Source organism: Physeter macrocephalus, chromosome 8, assembly GCF_002837175.3.
Source record: "Physeter macrocephalus isolate SW-GA chromosome 8, ASM283717v5, whole genome shotgun sequence".
Classification (NCBI taxonomy): domain Eukaryota; kingdom Metazoa; phylum Chordata; class Mammalia; order Artiodactyla; family Physeteridae; genus Physeter; species Physeter macrocephalus.
Genome location: NC_041221.1, coordinates 129,201,854 through 129,214,318, shown reverse-complemented (window position 1 = coordinate 129,214,318; position 12,465 = coordinate 129,201,854). Strand labels below are relative to the sequence as shown.

Below are 12,465 nucleotides of genomic sequence, written 5' to 3'. Positions count from 1 at the left end.
TTGCTCTTGGGCAGAGCTTTCTAAATGTGGATGTGCACAGTGGGGAACTTCCTCTCTCTAGAAAGAGCCCAAGTTTGGATGACTACCTAGTTGGGATATGTAGGGAGGGAGGACAGTGGGTATTGAATTAGATAATTAAGGTTCTTTTCAAACCCTGAAGCCCCCATTCGACTACTTCAAATTACAGTTGGGGAAACTGAGGCCCTGAGAGGTCACTTGCCCAGATTTATAAAGTTAAGAGCAGAGCCAAATATTACTATTCAGTCATTTCTGTCATCTTCAGATATTAATACTGATAACACAGTTTTTTAAACCATATCCAAAGAAATAAATTTACAGGTAACACTTAACAAACATTGACTTTTTTTTTTTTTTTTTTTTTTTTGTGGTATGCGGGCCTCCCTCTGCTGCGGCCTCTCCCGTTGCGGAGCACAGGCTCCGGACGCGCAGGCTCAGCGGCCATGGCTCACGGGCCCAGCCGCTCCGCGGCATGCGGGATCCTCCCAGACCGGGGCGCGAACCCGGTTCCCCTGCATCGGCAGGCGGAAGCGCAACCACTGCGCCACCAGGGAAGCCCAACACTGACTTTTTAAATGCCCAAGCCATAAAGTATCCAGGCAGAGAACTGCTTCTCACTAATGCTTTGAGAAGTGAAAGGCGAGTAAGAAACTTCAGGTCCCATAGACTCCTTCATCAGTGCTAGGAAGGGAAGCAGGGAAGCTGAGTCCAACTGTGCTGCTGTTGAGCCCCACAGGACTGTCAGAGGCTGCCTGGAGGGGGATGAAGTTCAGGGAATCAGTCCAAATTCCTTGTGAAACAATTTTAATGATTTTCGAACCTCTCAGACATTAAAAACCCTAGACACAAGGCTCATTTGAAAGAACATATTTTCATATTGACTCAATACCAGAAATAAGCAGTTGGCTGAGGACCCATGTTTCAAAGGCATATAAATCTTGAATGTTTTTAACGAACATTAGATCCTAGGGAACTAATACTGCATTTCACGATCTCTGAGCACTGATCAATGTTCTTCTTAATCCTGTAGAATTTCTCCACATATTCAGAACGCCCTAAGAGCTCCACAAAATCTTCATCATGAGTGATCACCAGAAGCTGGAAGTTACGCTGCTGTGAGCGACTTTTTATTATCCTGAAACAATATAACATTTTATTACTAAAGAACATACATAACCCTTTCTTTTATTTGAAAAAAAGCACTGAGAACCTTGTCAGACACATAAATGTATGCTGTGTGTGATGACCAGGTTTTTCCTGTGCTGTGTATCAGGGAGGGCCTCTGACAGCCCTGCAGGAAGTGGCGGGGGGGAGTGGGGGGTGGATCCAGGCCTTCAGCCCAGCCAGGTAGCAGTCCCGTCTCCTCTCCAGACAGTGGGGATGCATGGTATGACTCTTCACTCAGGTCTAGCTTAGAGACTGGTGAGAATACATGATCTAGTTTATTCTTAAAGCAGGTGGAAATGTTTAAATGAGTTTTCCTTAATATCTGTGCTGCTCAACTTTAGGGGTCTGATTATTCCTTTGCCTGGGGTTTTCCTGACCTGATGATACTAGTTTTCTCTGGAAGAAAATTACATTAAAAAAAAAAAAAAAGACAAGACAGACTACAGGCAAGGGGAATAACACTGTGAGCCCCACTGCCTTCTTAGGAGCTGGGTCTACTTAGAATTCTGCCACCACCAGTCACTGGATGCATCATTGGTATGACACACAGGGGGCCTGAGTGGGTGTACTGAGAACATTTTTTGCTCGTTATCTATGTGCTGAGGTAATTAGTTATGCATCTGAGACTTGAAAGACTTTTTCTTTTACCTAACCACTTATTTATCCCTTGCCTGGAGCTGGATGTACTTAGGTTTCAAAAGCACCAGCCCTTACTTGTTGGGCACACGGGACTACTGAGAGATGGCTGGAGAAAGGTGGCTCTGTGGCTGCTCAAGTCTCCTTCTGGCTCCATCCCTGCTATCACACAGGAAACGTTTTCTCTGCTAGAAGGAGTCTGTCTGGAGCAAGAAGTACCCAAAATAGCTTCTCTACCTCACGGAAAGTGCCTTTCCTCTGCCAGCACAGCCCATAAGCAAAGGCTGCCTATCCCTAGAGCATGCACCCACCACAGGTGAACTACGGTAAAAAGTGTATGCAGTTTTACCCTCTGGATTCTACTTCACCACTAATACACTTGTTGAGTAAGCACTGTCATTCCTCATAGATGCTGACACACGTGAGAAGCTGGGGAAATAGTCTAAAAGCCACTGTCACTACTGTTACCACCTAGAAAGGCTTTAGCAGGGAATGCTAACTCCTGTACAGGACATGTGGGCCCCTCTGGTGGGTTTACAGGAAAACCAAACCAAGCCAGGAGACCCTCACCATGGGTTTCCCTATGAACACTCTTGGGGAGATGCAGGATGTGTCTGGGGTGGCTGTTCACCATGTAATTCTTTTTTTAAGCATCTGAAGAATTACGATCCAGGTAAAGCCTAAGGTCTGGCAAAACCAGTTTCCTCAAGGAAGACACATCTGCAGAGGATTTTCATCATAGAATTCTCTTAACCTTACTTTAAATACTATCATAACTTGGCCCCAAATTTGAGATACTTACTCAACCAGAGCATGTGCAAGAGATTCAATGTTTTCTCGGTCAAGATTTGTCGTTGGCTCATCCAAAGCAAGGATGCCACAGTTTAAGCAGAATGTTTCAGCCAGGGCTAGGCGAATGATGAGTGAGGCTAATACCTGGAACAAAAGCACCAGAGCTTAGCTGCACTGCACATTTTTCTCATTCACCTTAGAAAAGCAGGCAGACCTGGCATAATGTCTTTAGAAGGGAAAGGCAGGGCAATGTCACAGGATCACTGACCTTAGGTAAATCACTGCTCTTTTGTTTGGGAGAGCCTAGCACTGTGACCAAATGCTCATGCCCTTCCAGAAGGTGAACTATCATTTGTATTATCTCATCCTATCATTTGCAATGAAATACAACGCTAAAAGCAGTGCTGACCCTGCACAAACACCTCACATCGGCTACAACAAAACTTCAAATTACAGACTTGAATCAGAAATGCATTAACATTTATCTGTAACTAGTAATTTTATTAATGCTATAAGATTAACAACCTTAAAACCATAACCTGGCTATTTTCCTGATAATGAGATTTGTTAGAAAACTTAGACATAATACATTTTCCAGAGCCTCAGACACCTTTTCCCTCAGAGACATCTTTAAATCTCTATGTTCTGTGAGATCTATGGCTCCCAAAGAGGCACCACTGCTCTAACCCACACTTAAATGTTTATGTGTATGATTCTGAGGGGGAGAGGGAAAGGAAGGGAGGGGAAAAAGCACCAGGAGTACAGAAGTATGGTTTTATTTAAGCTTGACTGTAGGAAATCCAAGCAACCCAAACTATGAGGCACTTTTGTGGTTAATAGAAGCCTAATACTAAACTACGCCACAGCTGAAGCCATTTGAGGGTACAAAGGACAAAGAATTAAGAGTGAAGAACTAGTTTAGGAAGTATACACTACTTTCTGTGTGAGCTGTAATGCCCCCCTCCACCACCCACCCCGATTTGTGAGTGAAGGAGCATCAGTGAGTGAGTTAGTGATTTTAGAGCAGTTTATAGCCTTGCTCTGATGCTGGCCCTTTGGGGATGCGCACTTCTATCTGTTGTCACCTGCACCACCACCCACTCAGAGTGGGGTATGACTGGAGCTCCTGGCCCACCTCTACCAAACCATTTGTCTATTCTGTCGCCCAACACCAGGGAAGCAATTACTGCTAATTAATTTTTATAATTTGGAGTAGCTATTAGAAATCTTTTGTTCAGAAAGTATTTTTAATCCAAATGGACATGTTTCAAACTATTTTCTCATTCATAATTACCACAAAAAATCATCAGTGCAAGTAGGGGATAACTGACTGTAGATCACAAATTTGTCATTTTTGCAGACTATGATTAAGATAATAATCTGCAGATGCCTGATAAATTGGGTATCAGCTGTCCGGGTTGATGACAAAAATGCATACATGCATAGAGTGTTTTTAAGCAAAAATTGCAAACCTTTTATGAAATTAACTCTGATAATGTGAGCATCCGTTTCTGGAACTATAAAATTTTGTTAAGAAAATCAGGGGTCCAGAGATGTTATCAAGTATAATGTTCTGCTTCTAATCTGAAAGGAGGAAGCTCAAAAACCTTTAACATCTTTTACAAACCAGTGCACAGTGAAAGAACCCAGCCTTGTACCCTAAGGAAGCAGGTCCCACTTTCCCAACTCTTTGAAACTTTATTCCTCTGTACTCTATATATCCAACCCAGGCTATCCTCCCAGAGCTTCCTGTAGAGCTAGATGGTCTGGCCCAATACTGAGTCCCTGTGTGTGTGGTGGTGGGGACAGAGGCACCTGTGGGTATCAAAGCCTTTGACCCTGGCAGACCCTTCTTTTAGATGGTCCTCAGGCCCAAAGGCTAGGCTGGGAGTGGTGGTAAGGACTCAGTCCTATGATGAGGCTACCTTCTCAATTAGACTCTCACTTATTGTAATGCCTCATCTGGCTCCATCTAGGATCTGGTTTGCTAATACTGTATGTCACTGATTCTAAAACATACCCTTCCCCCACCCTTTGACTTCTCTGAAATGAGGATGCATCTTACAATTACAATTGAATTTTTTCTTTCTTGGTGGCACATAAAATAGTGGTGTGCCTGTAACTGATAACCCAGTAACCTTATTCTCATAAGGAGTGCTGTGGAACAATGAATGGTCTTCAACTTCTTGGTTTACATTTAGGCTATCCTGTGAGACTGTTTCAGGCCCCTCTTCTAAAAGCCTACTTTACATAATGTTGCAGGAAATGCTGGTTAGAATTGAGAGAGTGTAATGAGAGTGACTGAGCCTGATTCACTTTACATGGCAGCAAGGAGTTCTATAAGGAGCTTCCTACCATTCAAGGGCAACTTTGGGTGCTTCCACTGCACTGACAATGATTCCTCTTTGTCAATTCTCTGTGTACAGGTGGTTCCCTAGGCTCTTGAGATACCTGCCTTTTGTCCGGCACTGCATCGTCCTCGCATATCCAAGGGCGTGTCTCCCCTGAGCATCACCACTCGGTAGTTGTAATTCCGCCTTTTATCAGAAGCTGATACATTTTCATCGGCATCAGATCGAATTTCTATGTATTCAATGTCTGACACAGAAAGAAGAAGATTTTAGGGGAACCTACACTCTGCAGCCTTTTGCCACTTGCAAACCTTATCAAAGTAAGTTATAAGCAACGTGTGAGGCTGACATTACCAGAGGAAAACAATGGCTGGTTTGGAAACTTTTTCTCTGGTGATGAAGATTCCTGGCCAGAAGCAACCAGATGCCCCAACCCTCAGTCTCAGAGGTGCCTTTTTCTTAGTTCCCCTATTAAAAGTTTCCTCCTGATGGTTTTCTTCTTATCACATTTTGGCTTATCCCTATCTGCACTTCGACAGAACCTATTACATCATCAACTAAATATAATGTGCCCAGCCAAATCTGTAAGTCCTGTCAGGCTTTGGAATAGAAAACTTTGCATTTTTTTCTTGATAAGAATTCTAAGATAAGAATTCTTAGAAAATCGGAAAGAGATGTTCAGAGAGAGGCCCAGAGGTAATACTGGCATGATGAGCAGTCATATGAGGCAAGAGCTGGATATAGGGCTTTAGAAAGAGCATTCATGATACACCATGTTAATTACCTTGTCCGCGATAGGTACTTCGCCAAAGGTCACGAATAATTTTGTTGATTTCTTCCATTTTCATACTGTGAAATTTCATTATTGCTCTGGAAAAAGCCATTGATACTTTGAAGATAACATAACAATAAATTTAACAGTATATATTAAAAAAATATGCAATGTATAATAGTGTATATAATAAGTAATATCATGAGATAAATTCCCCAATATTCTCAATGATAAAAGTAGAATATAGTACGAGCTAGAAAAAATAAACAGAACCAAAACCTTGCTATTGGCTAGTATGGCAAACTCTCAGGCATATATAATTCCAGCACTCTGGACTCCTTATCCTTCTCCATTTTCACTCTCTATGATATGACAAACACTCCCTTAAATGCTCAAATACTGTGAAAACTTTTGAAACAATTTTTAAGGAGACATTTCTTAGGCTTAATGGAAGGACTGTTTCCACTGATACCAACTGGTTATAGGAAGCCCTGCTGAACAGATGACAGTGAGTTAAAGACGGGCCAGGAGGTGTACAGGGTCCCTTAGTCTATGGGAAAATAGGTGAATCTCTGGAATTGCTGCCCTTTTTCTCTTCTATTATTATTAAGGTTGACCAAAGTCAACCTCTTAAACTGCTTTTATTTCTCAGATCTGTGAGCTTTTTACCAACCAAAAGTGTTGGTTCAGAGAGGGTGATAAAGACGCTTAAGCTGAGCTGAGCCTCAAAACTTTTATTTTCCCTTCCTAGCTGAAGATTCAGAAACCCTAACCCCAAATATGTGCATTAACTTTCTTTGACCATGGCACCCCTCTGCCCCCACAACACTCTTAAAATACTAGTAGTTTCGAAACACTAAAAAGAAGAAAAGAAATGTCTGTAAAAACAAAAGTAGCCTGTCAAAATCTAACACCGTTCTTACTAGAGTCACCTTTCGTCAAAAAGCCCTTAGGTTATTTGGAAGTGGGTTTATGAATTAATAAATGTTGCACCAGTCACAAAAAGGCAAACATCACTGCCATTACCATACAAAGGATGTGAGGCGGACATACTTCCATTTACAAGTCTCTTATCTGATATATACAAAAAAAGAAACTGAACGTAATGATACTGCCTCTGCAGAATCATTTCATGATCTTCCGGTTTACCAGCAAAAGAGAAAGAAATGACTCAACATAAATACATTTTAAATATCAGATGAAGGATTGTGAAGTAATAAAAACCAGAAAAAACCATATTCTGCTTGTTGATGAGAATGCAACAAGTCTCCATTTTCTATTTTATACATCTATCTCAGTCTCAGATTTTATACTTCTTTCAAAAAGACAGACACAACTTCTAAATATTTGTAAAAAAAAAAAAAAACCTGAGAATGTTCTTGAGACCAATCATGTAATGCTTAGCTTTATACAGTACGATCTTGATTTTTCAAATGACTTTTCAAAAATGTCATCTTTCCATTCAAGTTAAAAATCTTCTATAATCAACATAAATAAGCACTCCCAATGTGGAGAAAAAGCTCCAGGTGGGGCACAGATGTCCCAGGTGCACACACATAGCCTACACCACAGCTCCCTGGTACAACAGAGGTGGTGCATCCTCGCCCATGGGTAGGTCTGCTGAGAGACAACAATGCAGGAAAAAGCTCTAGTCCTTAGAGGGATCCAGACTCACCAACGATCATGGCAGACAGAGTGGATGCCCACTACTGTTGGCTGGACCATTCACTTATCTTTGTATCTTATCTCTCTGCTAATATGGAGCTTACAACCCCACTGTGCAGTGATTACAGTAACTACATTAATCTACTTGAAGGAATAACAATGATAAGTGGCTACTAGTGATGAGCTTTACCTTATGTAAGGTACAATTATGCTAAATAATAATATTTTATCTCATTTAATCCTTACTACAATACTGAGAGTTAGATTTGGTTATCTCCATTTTACCATTAAGAAAACTGAGATTCTCTAACAACGAATTTTCTAAAAAATAAATCAATCCCGTTTACAATAGCATCAAAAACAATAAAGTACTTAGGAATAAATTTAACTAAGGAGGTGAAAGATCTCTACTATGAAAACTAAAAGACCCTGATTAAAGAAAATGAAATAAATCACAGGGCTTCCCTGGTGGCACAGTGGTTAAAAATCTGCCTGCCAGTGCAGGAGAAATGGGTTCAATCCCTGGTCCGGGAAGATCCCACATGACGTGGAGCAACTAAGCCCATGTGCCACAACTACTGAGCCTGTGGTCTAAAGCCTGCGAGCCACAACTACTGAGGCCAAGTGCTGCGACTACTGAAGCCCGCATGCCTAGAGCCCATGCTCTGCAACGAGAAGCCACCGCAATGAGAAGCCCATGCACTGCAATGAAGAGTAGCCCCCACTCCCCCACAACTAGAGAAAGCGCGTGCGCAGCAACAAAGACCCAACACAGCCAAAAATAAATAATAAATAAATCACAGCAATACCTTTTTGGATCCATCTCCTAGAGTAATGAAAATAAAAATAAACAAATGGCACCTAATTAAACTTACGAGCTTTTGCACAGCAAAAGAAACGATAAAACGAAAAGACAACCCACAGAATGGGAGAAAATATTTACAAATGAAGCGACCAACAAGGGGTTAATCTCCAAAATATACACACAGCTCATGCAGTTCTGTATCAAAAAAACAAACAACCCAATCAAAAAATGGGTGGAAGATCTAAATAGACATTTCTCCAAAGAAGACATATAGATGACCAAAACGCAACAGCCAAGATGCTCAAGGTCGCTAATTATTAGAGAAATGCAAATCAATACTATGATGTATCACCTCACACTGGTCAGAATGACCATCATCAAAGTCTACAAACAATAAATGCAGGAGAGGGTGTGGAGAAAAGGGAACCCTCCTACATTGTTGGTGGGAATGTAAATTGGTACAACCATTATGGAGAACAGTATGGAAGGTCCTTAAAAAACTAAAAATAGAACTACCATATGATCCAGCAATCCCACTCCTGGGCATATATCCGGAGAAAAACATAATTTGAAAAGATACATGCACCTCAGTGTTTGCTGCAGCACTATTTATTGACAAAGGAATGGATAAAGATGATGTGGTACATATATACAATGGAACATTATTCAGCCATAAAAAAGAATGAAATAATGCCATTTGTAGCAACATAGACAGACCTAGAGATTTTCACACCAAGTGAAGTAATAAGCCAGACAAAGAATGACAAATATCATATTATATCACTTATATGTGGAATCTGAAAAAACAAAAAACAGATTAAAATGAACCTATTTACAAAAACAGAAAAAGACCCACAGACGTAGAAAACAAACTTACGGTTACCAAAGGGGAAGCGGGGAGGGGAGGGATAAATTAGGATGATGGGATTAACATATACACACTGCTGTATGTAATATAGATAACCAACAACGACCTACTGTATAGCACAGGGAGCTATACTCAATATTTTGTAATAACCTATAAGGAAAAAGAATCTGTAGGGGCTTCCCTGGTAGCACAGTGGTTAAGAATCCGCCTGCCAATGCAGGGGTCACGGGTTCGAGCCCTGGTCTGGGAAGATCCTACATGCCACAGAGCAACTAGGCCCATGTGCCACAACTGCTGAGCCTGCGCTCTAGAGCCCGCGAGCCAAAACTAATGAGCCCATGTGCCACGACTGCTGAAGTTCGCATGCCTAGAGCCCATGCTCCACAACAAGAGAAGCCACCAAAATGAGGAGCCTGTGCACCGCAACAAGGAGCGGCCCCTGCTCGCTGCAACTAGAGAAAGCCCGCACACAGCAACAAAGACCCAATGCAGCCAAAAATAAATAAATAAATAAATTTATATTATAAAAAAAGAATCTGTAAAAGAATATATATACGTATAACTGAATCGCTGTGCTGTACACCTGAAACTAACACAACATTGTAAATCAACTATATTTCAATATAAAAAAAAAGACTCACAAAAAAACCCAGTATGGTACTGGCATAAAAACAGACAAACAGACCAAGAGAACACAATCGTCAGCCCAGAAATTAACCCAAGCACATATGGTAAACTAATATTTGACAAGGGAGCCAAAAGTACTCAATGGAGAAAGGACAGTCTCTTCAATGACGGTTTTGGGAAAATTGGATATTCACATGTAAAAGAATGAAACTTGATCCCTATTTTACACCACTCACAAAAATACACTCTAAATGGATCAAAGACTTAAATGTAAAACCTGAAACTGTGAAACTCCTAGAAGAAAGCTCCTTGACATGGGTCTTGGTAATGATTCTTTGGGAATCACACCTTAAAGCACAAGCAACAAAAAATAAGTGGGACTACATCAAACTAAAAAGGTTTTGCACAGCAAAAGAAACCAACAACAAAGTGAAAAGACAACCTATAGAATGGGAAAAAATATTTGAAAACCATGTATTTGATAAGGGGTTAATATCCAAAACCCATAAAGAACCCACACAACTTGGAAACAAACAAAAAATCCAATTTAAAAATGGGCAAAAGACCTGGATAGACATTTTTCCAAAGAAGTTATACAAATGGCCAACAGGTACATGAAAAAAGATGCCCACAGTCATTAGGGAAATGCAGATTAAAACCACAATGAGGGACTTCCCTGGTGGTCCAATGGAAAGAATCCGCCTTACAATGCAGGGGACGCAGGTTCAATCCCTGGTCAGGGAACTAAGATCCCACATGCTGCGGGGCAACTAAGCCCATGCGCCACAACTAGAGAGAGAAAACCCACACGCCACAATGAAGAGCCACCGTGCTGCAACAAAAGATCCTGCGTGGCGCAACTAAGGCCTGATGCAACCAAAATAAAATAAATAAATAAATAAATCTTAAAAAAAAAAACCATAATGAGATATCACCTCACATCTCTTAGAACAGCCATCACCAACAAGAGATAACAAATGACGGCATGGATATGGAGAAAGGGAAACCCTTGTGCACTGTTGGTGGGATGGACTGTAAATTGGTACAGCCACTGTGGAAAACAGTATAGAGGTTCCTAAAAAAATTAAAACTAGAACTACCATATGCTCTAGCAATTCCACTTCTGGGAATATATCCAAAGGAAATGAAAACACTATCTCAAAAAGTTATCTGCACTCCTGTGCTCATAGCAGCATTGTTTACAATAGCTAAGACATGGAAACAATCTAAGTGTCCACTGTTGGATGAATGGATAAAGAAGACGTGAGATATATATCTATATGTATCTATATCTATATATATCTAAATCTATATCTATAACATATCTCTATATACACACATACATACAATGGAATATTATTCAGCCATAAAAAACAAGGAAGTCCTACCATTGGGGACAACGTGGATGGACCTTGAAGGCATTATGTTAAAAGAAGTAAGTCAGACAAAAAAAGACAAGATCTCACTTATATGTGGAATTTAAAAACAAAACAGGGACTTCCCTGGTGGTGCAGTTGTTAAGAATCCGCCTGCCAATGCAGGGGGACATGGGTTCAGTCCCTGATCCAGGAAGATCTTACATGCCACAGAGCAACTCCTGTGCACCACAACTACTGAGTCTGTGCTCTAGAGCCCACGTGCCACAACTACTGAGCCCACGTGCCACAACTACTGAAGCCCATGCGCCTAGAGCCCATGCTCTGCAACAAGAGAAGCCACCACAATGAAGAGTAGCCCCCACTCACTGCAACTAGAGAAGGCCCGCGTGCAGCAATGAAGTCCCAACACAGCCAAAATTAAAATAAATTTAAAAAAATTAAAACGAAACACCAAACTCATAGAAAAAGAGACTGATCTGTGATTACCAGAGGTGGGGGGATGGAGAGATGGGGAAATTGGATGAAGGTGGTCAAAAGGTACAAACTTCCACTTATAAGATAAATATGTACTAGGAATGTAATGTACAACATGATGACTGTACTTAACACTGCTGTATGACATATAACAAAGTTGTTAAGAAAGTAGATCCTAAGAGTTCTCATCACAAGGAAGAAAATTTTTCCTTTCTTTTTATTTTTTCTATAGGAGATGATGGATTTTAACTAAACCTACTATAGTAATCATTTCATAATATGTGTATATCAAACCATCATGCTGTACACCTTAAATTTATACTGTGATGTATGTTAATTATTTCTCAGTAAAATAAAACAGGGAGGGGGGAGAAAACTGAGATTTAATCAGGTTAGTAATGTGCTCAAGATCAGAGAAAAAATAGGATATTAACAGCTCCTGAATATAATTAAAATTTAAAAGGCAGTCAAAATGCTGTCTTTACAGTCATCAGGCTCAGACAGTTTTATAAGTGAATGTTATCAATTCTTCAAGGTACAGCTAGCTCCCAAGTACATAAAGTATTACAAAGCAAGGAGAAACATAAGTAAAAAGAGAAAAAAAAAGTATAGGCTTATTTTGCTTATGAATATAGATACAAACATTCTAAATAAAATCAAATTTAGGACTGAAGGTGTTAAAAACAATGTATCATGACCAAATAGTGTTTATCCCAAGAAACCAAGAACAGTACAACAGGAAAAAAAATTAATTTACTGCATTAAGAGATTAAAAGAAAGGGCTTCCCTGGTGGCGCAGTGGTTGAGAGTCCACCTGCCGATGCAGGGGACACAGGTTCGTGCCCCAGTCTGGGAAGATCCCACATGCCGCGGAGCGGCTGGGCCCGTGAGCCATGGCCGCTGAGCCTGCG

The 12,465-nt window shown here is 40.7% G+C and overlaps 1 protein-coding gene across 2 annotated transcripts in view; it reads right to left on the bottom strand.

Annotated features, from left to right (window-relative positions):
• Positions 1-706: 706 nt before the first annotated feature.
• Positions 707-12,465, bottom strand: part of RAD50 (RAD50 double strand break repair protein) — a 132,057-nt gene continuing 120,298 nt past the window's right edge. The window contains exons 22-25 of one of the 2 annotated variants that reach the window (XM_024118526.3): positions 5,749-5,834; positions 5,069-5,211; positions 2,624-2,757; positions 707-1,153 (exon numbers count right to left, since the gene is read on the bottom strand). In XM_024118526.3, the coding sequence (XP_023974294.1) occupies positions 967-1,153; positions 2,624-2,757; positions 5,069-5,211; positions 5,749-5,834 (550 nt within the window). In that variant the 3' untranslated portion in view covers positions 707-966. The remainder of the gene's footprint in view (positions 1,154-2,623; positions 2,758-5,068; positions 5,212-5,748; positions 5,835-12,465) is intronic. The other variant, XM_024118516.3, reaches the window with a different exon arrangement.